We start from the raw sequence: 8,968 nt of genomic DNA, 5'->3' as shown, positions 1-8,968 counted from the left end.
GAGCTGCTGCAGCAGCTATTGAAGAAGAGAAAAGGCGAAAAGAAGAAGAAGCAAAACGTGCGGCAGAGGCTGCTCTGCTGCACAAGAGAGCCAAGGAAAAAGAGAAGAAGCTTCTGCGCAAAGAACGAAGTAGGCTCAGAATTCTCTCCGCACCTGTTCTGTCCCAGCGTCTGCTTAGCATCTCTGATGAACATGTGGAAGATCTATGTATGTCACTTAACACCGAGCAGTTGCGGAAACTGTGTGACAAGATGGAAAACAAGGAAGGACTGGCTTTGGCAAAGGTGATCAAGAATGGGAACAGCATTGATGATGATGATGAAATAGAGGTTAAAGAAGAGAAAGAAGAAGAAGAAGTTCAAGTAGCTGTTAAGCAGAATGGTCATATAGAAGCCAATGGTCATGTAGAAGCCAAAGTAAATACTGCTACTCATCAGAAGAAAGAGAAACCTTGGAGCAAGGAAGAGATTGACATGCTGAGAAAAGGAACAACTAAGTTCCCAAAAGGAACATCTCAAAGATGGGAAGTCATATCAGAGTACATTGGTACAGGAAGATCTGTGGAGGAAATTCTCAAGGCTACCAAAACAATACTTCTCCAGAAACCTGACTCAGCTAAAGCATTTGATTCTTTTCTGGAGAAGAGGAAACCTGCTGCTTCAATCGCCTCTCCTCTCTCTACACGAGAGGAACTCGGAGAACCAATTATACCGATCAAACCTCATGAAGAAAACAACTCAGCCAAAACAGAGACCGCAGAACAGAACGGTAAGAGCGAAGAGAACAACAACAGCAACGGTAAGAGCGAAGAGAACAACAACAGCAATGGCATCTCTGAACCAGATACTGGTGCTGGTTCAGACCCAGACGGTTGGTCTGCTGTGCAAGAAAGAGCTCTGGTACAGGCTTTGAAGACTTTCCCAAAGGAGACAAACCAAAGATGGGAGAGAGTAGCAACAGCTGTTCCAGGGAAAACGATGAACCAATGCAAGAAGAAGTTTGCTGAGCTTAAGGACATCATCAGAACCAAGAAACCCACAGCCTAACTTATCGGAGCCCTCGAGCTACACGCTCTGAGATTTTGTTTTGACAGAGAAGAGCGTGGACTCAATTTTTGCTACAATTCATGTTTCGTATACATCATCATGCTACTACTATTCTACATAGAGTTTTTGACAACCGAATCTATTCTTAATTTTATTTTGTTCTAATTTTATTTATCCTCTGTGTCTTGATCTAATTTTGTGATCGTCTGGTATAATCTTGTTTTCATTTGTCTATCTAGCTACAAACGAATGGCTGAACATAGTCGTTGATAAAGCAAACCGTAATCAAACTATTCCAAAGAGAAAAAAATTAAACGAAACAATTCGCTGTTTAACATTGAATTAAATCAACTGTATGTATACCATAGTCCATAGTCCTTAAAGAAGCCAGTTCTACAAAATCAACCACTTCATCCTCCTGATGAATCGTGATATGGGTTATTGGTACAGAAGCCAACAAAGTATCGGCTGTGAACAAAAGGCTCAAAGAAAAAGATATTGTTCTTGCATTGGCAGTTGCTAGTCCATGAGAATTGACAGATTTTGAACGGCTCTAATCCAATCCACAACCAATGGAGTGGAGCATTTAACGGGCTCGTTAGGGTAGTTCCGTCATTTGACAGACAGGAGGCATGTTGCTCCAAGAACAAGACCCAACTCCTGAGGATGCCCCAACACTCATATTCATATAGTCATTTCCTATGTCATCGCCGAGGAGAACCGTGAGTGCGTCGCTCATGCTACCTGTCTCTTTCACAATCCCTAAACCATGGTCGAGCCAGCTCGATGCAAGCAAAACGTCAGGTCGTGTTATATCCAAGAGAGGTTTCCGCTTTTTTTCTCTCTGCCCTGCATAATTTTATAAGTTTAGGTGAGTTCTTGATCAGGCTCAAAACATCGGCTATAAGAAACCAATTGATGCAAGGGATGATTTCTCTTTAATGTAAAGTCAGGATCCCAAATAGAATTCTAGGGAAGAAGATGAAATCTAATCAATAAACTATTTCAAGTGATGTAGAAACTGGTAAGGTGAATAGTAACTCACTTGGTGGAATTCCATCTGCATTTTGTGTGGACATGTCGGAATGGACCAAACTCTTAAGGGAATTGTCAAAATCCTCGGATTTAGTTTGGGACACAGTAACCTTGCCAAGATCAGCTGATGGAATAGTTGAAGCGCAGCTCTTGTACAAATTGTTCTTTGTAGTATTATTTCTGATCTTGGCCTCCAGAAGCAACATATCGAGCAGACCAGTATCAAAACTTGAATATAAATCTGACTCTTCTCTCCCCGTAGGTGGTGGTGGAGACTGAATGTAAGTATCAAAGGGATCAAGAAGATGAGAGTGTGGAGGAGATGACGATTTCTTCCACTGGTCAAATGTTGTTTCTGAATATTGGAATGAAGGGAGCTCCAGCTTCACTGCCCCATATGAGGGCTTAGAAGAAGGAACAATGCCATCCGTAGGGGTATGGCTATCTGAAATCATAATAGGTGAATGTCGGTTTCCATAGAGAGGATGCTCAACATCACAAGGAACTGAGAAACTGCAAGTTTTGGAAATCTTTTGTGGAGATGTGTTCTGGAATTGTTCAGGCGACAAGAATTCTTGCTTTACGGTACTGCTACACCCAGGATACAACAATTCAGATTCCCAAAGTCGCTTCGAGGAGGGCATTATTGGTGTCATGAAGTTTTCATATCGAGGAGAACTTGCACCATTACCCAGATTTTTGTAGGCAGTCATATCTGCTAGGTCAAAAGCACCAGGTACCATGTCTGTAAAGTTAAGACTATCAAAGAAGAAATTAGATTCACAACTCCCCAGCTGCAAGAAATCTTGATGTCTTCCATCTTCTCCCATAACTCTACTCTTGGCATACTCTTGACTCCAATCTAGTGCTTCAACATGCATTTCAGGAGGATAAAGTGGTAAACCAGCTCGTTGTCGCCTCTTGATACGAGTGTTCCAATAATTCTTTATCTCGTTATCCGTTCGGCCAGGCAACTGGAGCAAACAAAAACTCCTATGAAATTAGTCTCCGGGCACACACTAAAAAGATCGAAACAACTTAAAAAAGGAACTCACATGCGCAGCCATACGCGCCCATCTATTACCCATCTTGGCATGCAATTCAAGAATAAGCTGTTCTTCTTCTTGACTAAACGCTCCTTTCTTCAAATTTGGCCTCAGATGATTAGCCCACCTTAGACGACAGCTTTTACCACAACGAAACAAGCCCGTATGTCTCTGCACAGCATTCCAGTTACCTTCACCATGCTTATTCACATAGTCAATAAGAATATCATCTTCAGCAGAACTCCATGGCCCTTTCTTCAGAGCATGACCTTCCCATCTACTTCTGCAGTCACTTCCATTATCATCAGCAACTGGTGACTCATTATGGTCACTGTCAGTGCTCGTGTAACTCATCTCCTTTCTAATTAAAGCAGTACTTGAGCAACAATTTAGACATCAAGCTCCCACTACCTAAAACCAAGAATTACAACTTGAAATCGAAAAATTCATAATCATAAAGAAATAAAAAGAGACGAAAAAGGAAAACAAACCCTAAATAAGGAAAGAAAAAACAAATCCAAAAACTGTCAGACGCTGAAGCTGCTGGGATACCTGAAAAACAAACAGAGAATAATAATTAGATTGAGAAAGATTGGTAGTCTATCACAAAGAAGATCAACATCAAAAATCAATCGAAATCGCAGCTAACAATCAGCTGAAAGAGATCATCCGATTACGGATTTGAAAAACACAAAACCTGATTTGAAATATTAGCTGAAATTTCAGTTTTTCAAAGATCATAAAGACTAATCACAGATCCATGAAAAGCAATTCGAGATAGAAACGGAAAGATAATCTAGACGCAAAAATTAGATTACGCTGAGAAAAGCTCAAGCCGATGATTCTTTCATGGAATCTGTGTGTAACAAAGAAGAAGAGAGAAAGAAGGAAAATACCGAAGCTGGATTGAGATCCGAGCTTAGCTTGGGCAGCTGAACATCGAGTGGAAATGGAAGGAAGAAGAAGCAAACCTCTTTCTCTTCATTTTACTCTTTTCTACTTTTTTATTTTACTTTTCTTAAAACGTTTTTTTTTATATGATACGATAAAATTATATATGTGAAAATTAACCCTCTTTTGTTATTACTTATTAGCATTGTAAATTTGTAATTATGTTACTAAAAATTAATCAGAGTTTTTACTAAATCAAAACTTAACAAAACAAAACCAGCCTAGAAAGACAATCTTTTTGGTTTATAAACTGAAATACATTCAAATAGTAAAAGAGTGAGATTGAATAATTGATTTGAAAGAGTTGTAACTTGTAAGAAAGAAATAGAGTTGAATTGGTCACCTTTTTGCAGGCTTTTTTGGTCACTCTCTTTATCTCATTTCATGTTATGTCGTATGTTTATACGTATGTTATTCCCCGTATAAGGACAACACTAGGCTTACGAAAGCTACTTATGATCCTAATGAAAAGCCCACAACATAATTCATATTATGAACCAAGTTAGAGATACTAATGAAAAGCCCATTTTCCGTTTCTTCACATCTTAAGATTAGAAAAAAAAAAACATTTTTCTTTAATTAATATCCACCTAATTAATCTAGATATTTTTCTAATTTTAATTGGTCTCTGAAGCCTATACTATTAACTATTTTGTTGATGTTGTGGCAAATCTAAAAGTTGGCCAACTCTAACTGGAAGGCGGCAGCTAAAAATCTGGCGGTCAAAGAAGAGATTGTCATCATCCCAACCAAATAAGCAATTAATTATAAGTATTTGATTCAAAAAGTTATAAGATCATATCAGCAGCTTAAGTTTCCTTAATCAATTTCTAATCTACCCCCACCAAACTACAAATCGTCTGCGCAATGTCAACCATATATCTTCTCACCTTATATATGATTAAAAACGAATCTATAGATCGGAATTTTAAGGTGTGATATGATATCTACACAACCAAATTAAATTACAAGTTGTTAGATAACTATATTTCTTCAACGTATCTTTTCATTACACAAACATGTTACAAGGAAATATTTTATTTTGTAGGATAATTATATTGGAGTGAATATATGTAAAACTATGTATTAAAGTTGTATTTATCCGTATTGTCATTGTTTAGAGTGTTTTTAGTAACAATGCCTAATAATAATAAAATCCACATTGACAACCTAAAAGCTAGACGTGTATGCATGGTCGGTAGCATTTACCATTTATATACATAAAGTTGATTATATATTGTCCAAATCCACATTGGTCAAGGGTTCTGTCTTCCGAATATTTGGTGTTAATGGTTCAATTATTTATTTGATTAAGCTCTCTCTTGGACGACATGCAAAGACGCTAGCTGTCATTTATTTAATCTTAAATTTTAATGAAAATGTTATATAGTTGTGAACTTGCGATTGCATTCCACAATAGATAAAACTCTAGAAAATACACAAACCCGTTAAGTTACCCGTAGTCATCTGCTTGCAACAAAATAAATAAATAAAAATGAAAACTCAAAAACATGTTTGTAATCAGTCGTCATCACAGAATTTCGAAAGTACTTAATTAAAAACCTGAAAATTAATGGAAGAAAGGCTTGAATGTGGTGATGACCTTCTTGACTTGGTCGAGAAATGACAAGTACGACACGGTTCCGTCGTTTCCTGCGAGAACTCTGTACTTATCCTTCCTCGTGAAGTTAGTACACTCAAAGCCTAACGTAGCGGCCAAGATTCTCTGTACATAGTTGGCCACGTCATAAGGGCTCTTCCCTGACGAACACGTAGCCTCCACTTCGAGCTGGTTCAAGAACGTCACCTCATAAACCGGTCTCGGGTTCATGAAAAAGAAGATGGGGTCTAAACCTTTCCAGCCTCTAGCAGTAGTCGCATGAAAGAATCCTACTCTATAGTTCATTGCCACTGGCACAATATTGTCCGTTAATTCTGCGAAAAGAGCACTAAATCTCAGCAAAAATGGCTCGCGACAAGTGGTTCCCTCCGGATATACCACTAAGTCCCCATTAGACAGTTCTTTCTTGATCATCTCGGCGTCAACATCTCGAATTCTAGTTAACCTGAAGGTTGGAATCGGAGATAGAATCTCGGATAATCGAGAAATGGAGTAGGTAACGGCTGGGATGCTACGTCCGAGTACATAGGATAATACGACCGGATCCATTAGGGTTCTATGAGTGCATACGAATAGTACGCCTGGTTTTCCGGGGGTTGCTGGTGCCGGAGGCTTTCCTTTTACGGTGAATCGAGTGTTGAATATCCGTGAGACGTAAGGTATGGCCCATAATGGGAGCAAGAACCCAACGAAGATCCGAATCACGGCCAGGATTATACCGAAGGGGATCCAAAGAAGGATGAGAAGTGCGGTGGCTGGTGTCGGCAGCTTCACAAGTCGTCCATCGTGGAAAATAACCGGTAACGGCTGCACATGTAGCCGCTGGATATGACCGTTGTAGTTTGATGGAACCGGTGCATGAACTTGTTCCTACATAGACATAACATATGCAATCATTCAAATTAGAAGAATAATATAGTAACGTTTTCCTAAATTGTAAAACAACCTAAAAATATTCCTACTTTTTCTTGTTTTAGTACTCACCTCACATAACGATAGGAAGGTTGGAGAATCCGAGGTAATCTGTCGTCCTAGACCTAGTTGAGGTCTTCGATCAACAAACAAGTTAGCCACACTGTTGAAAACAGATTGGTCCACATTGGTTTCTTGAATTAAACCAGTAGCATAACCAAAACGGTTTACGACAATCTCCGTACCGATGACCTCATCGGCTCTAAGATGGTCCTTGGCGAATCTCTCAACCATAACTCGTGGCATTCTTGTCAGAACGACTCTCTTATCGCAGGAACCAAACGCTTTCCAAGCGTCCATGCTGACATCGTCCATGTAGAATTTGGGAAGAACGGCTCGAGCCACTGATTCAATCTCTGATTCGTGCAAACCGGCCGTTGCGACGAAGATCATTAACTTAAGGCTACCGTTTCTGTAGCCCAAAACGTCAAGGAGTGCTATGATAGGCCAGAGAAACAGCAAGGTCGCAAAACGGATTAGTCCTGAAGCCTCGAAAGCTACGAGCATGAAGTAAGCGAAGGGTTTTGGGTTTTTCAGTAGTGTTCCTTCTAGCTCCGACACAACTGAATACGATGTAGTCGATGACTCCATCACAACTTAATTTGTTTCTTTTTTTTTTTTGGGGTGTGGACGTTTCTTGAGTTTTTGATTTGTTTGAATATGAAAATTAGTGCATTATAAATTTCGTATTTATAAGGTTGGCTGGAGTGATTTGTCTCTAATGCAATAACATGGCAGTTTATCAGTTTCGCAACTACTTTTATTTGTTTTGTATATGAACGCATTAATTTGTAGGTCAGTTTAATAATTAGTTTAGGTCAATGTATGAACACATAAGATAAGATACTGATAATTCACGTACTACGTGTTTTCTGTTTCCTTTTTTTATTGACATGCTATACACGTAAGATTTACAATCAACGAATCGAAACAATTTGATGGCTTAACTTTCACCAACTTGTTTTTCCGAATTTTTGGTATGGCTGCGCCAATATTAGGTCACGTGTACACCTAAAAATATGAAGATCATATAATAGGTCACTGACCTTATGAATGCGCTTACATTTGGAATGTGTTCATATACGTCCACACGTGTAACATGTACGTGTGTGGAGATTGTGAGAATAGTAAACGGCCCCTTTATTTGTTTTGTTGGCATGTGTGTTAACCATTACGGAAATTTAAATATGATCGACAGATTTAATTTGTTTTGTTGGCATGTGTACTAACTGTTATGGGAATTTAAATATGATCGACAGATTTAACATCCCGTCACATCATAGTTCCTCGTGAATAATCGGTCCTTAATTTTAACAGATTTGACAGTTTTCACATCCATCGAATTATGTTTTGCTTGCGTGGTTCAATTTGGTTTATCAAATATGTGGGTTCTCTGGGACCTTTTTTTTTTGTAGTCTTTATGGTGGACTTTTTCAATTGAACTCAATTGGTACTAAGAATTTCTATATATCATTGAAAAACTTAATTATAAATAAAACAATATTTTTATTTATTAATTTGAATATTTATTTGCCAACCATTAATTTAATATATATATATATATATATAGTTAACTAAAATAAAATAGAAAATGTTGCCAGCAAAAACACGACAAGATGTGGTAAAATGAAACGATAAATATTTTTCCCTATATGAGTATATGATCGCAATGCTGGTACCAGCTATAGCTTTACATTTTTTGTTGTAGATCTATGATTGTAGGTTTATTAGTTGTAGTTGTAGATTTTATTTTTGTAGTATTTTGGTTGTAAAATTTAAAACTTTGGAAAGTTAAAAATTATGTTTTTAGAAAAAAAATGCTTTCTATATGCCAAAAAATTGAATTAAAGAAATATTTTGGCTGTGAGAAAAAAAAAGTCAAAGCTTCTAAAATTTTTCTTTTTTGTCAATATAATTTCATTGATAGGATTCAAGAATATGAAATACAAGAGCCAGCAAGTACAAGATACTTCCGGAGACATAAGCTAGCGAGTACAAGAACATTCCCAGAGACAAAGACCAAACAAGGTAAACAAAGGGGAAAAAAACTCAAACAAACCAACTACACTACAAGCATCAATACTTCTCGGATCCGAATCTATAAACCCAAAAAAAGATTTACAGAACCTAAACTTTATAAAATTAAATCAAATATGAGATTAAGAAAAACACACAAACATGTTACAATATAAGAATCTAAAAACTTTTAAAGTTTAATTAGATCTATTTTAAAGCTTTAAAAATTTTTTTGCTTTAATATATGATGGTGACGATGCTCCTGATGTCAAGCTTATTAG

The 8,968-nt window shown here is 37.6% G+C and overlaps 3 protein-coding genes across 4 annotated transcripts in view; 1 reads left to right on the top strand and 2 right to left on the bottom strand.

Moving 5' to 3' along the window:
* LOC9307269 (dnaJ homolog subfamily C member 2) overlaps positions 1-1,220 on the top strand; it is a 3,286-nt gene extending 2,066 nt beyond the window's left edge. Inside the window, exon 3 of the mRNA XM_021023700.1 lies at positions 4-1,220. Within this exon, the coding sequence (XP_020879359.1) occupies positions 4-1,046 (1,043 nt within the window). The 3' untranslated portion in view covers positions 1,047-1,220. The remainder of the gene's footprint in view (positions 1-3) is intronic.
* Positions 1,221-1,347: 127 nt separating this feature from the next.
* Positions 1,348-4,128, bottom strand: LOC9307268 (transcription factor MYB33). Of its 2 annotated transcripts, none has more exons than XM_021020305.1 (5): positions 4,024-4,128; positions 3,619-3,679; positions 3,137-3,538; positions 2,092-3,055; positions 1,348-1,895 (listed from the first exon to the last, which is right to left on the bottom strand). In XM_021020305.1, the coding sequence occupies exons 3-5, from the start codon at positions 3,479-3,481 to the stop codon at positions 1,645-1,647; spliced, it is 1,560 nt and encodes a 519-aa protein (XP_020875964.1). In that variant the 5' UTR covers positions 3,482-3,538; positions 3,619-3,679; positions 4,024-4,128; the 3' UTR covers positions 1,348-1,644. The 2 variants fall into 2 exon arrangements, with proteins under 2 accessions (XP_020875964.1, XP_020875965.1); XM_021020306.1 differs by having other exon boundaries at positions 3,137-3,534.
* Positions 4,129-5,465: 1,337 nt separating this feature from the next.
* Positions 5,466-8,056, bottom strand: LOC9309305 (glycerol-3-phosphate acyltransferase 7). The gene is made up of 2 exons (XM_002871151.2): positions 6,684-8,056; positions 5,466-6,569 (listed from the first exon to the last, which is right to left on the bottom strand). Exons 1-2 carry the CDS (start codon positions 7,260-7,262, stop codon positions 5,649-5,651), a joined length of 1,500 nt encoding a protein of 499 aa, XP_002871197.1. The 5' UTR covers positions 7,263-8,056; the 3' UTR covers positions 5,466-5,648.
* Positions 8,057-8,968: the final 912 nt, after the last annotated feature.

The sequence above is a fragment of the Arabidopsis lyrata genome (assembly GCF_000004255.2).
Source record: "Arabidopsis lyrata subsp. lyrata unplaced genomic scaffold ARALYscaffold_6, whole genome shotgun sequence".
Lineage (NCBI taxonomy): Eukaryota > Viridiplantae > Streptophyta > Magnoliopsida > Brassicales > Brassicaceae > Arabidopsis > Arabidopsis lyrata.
This window is presented reverse-complemented; position numbering and strand designations above follow the sequence as displayed.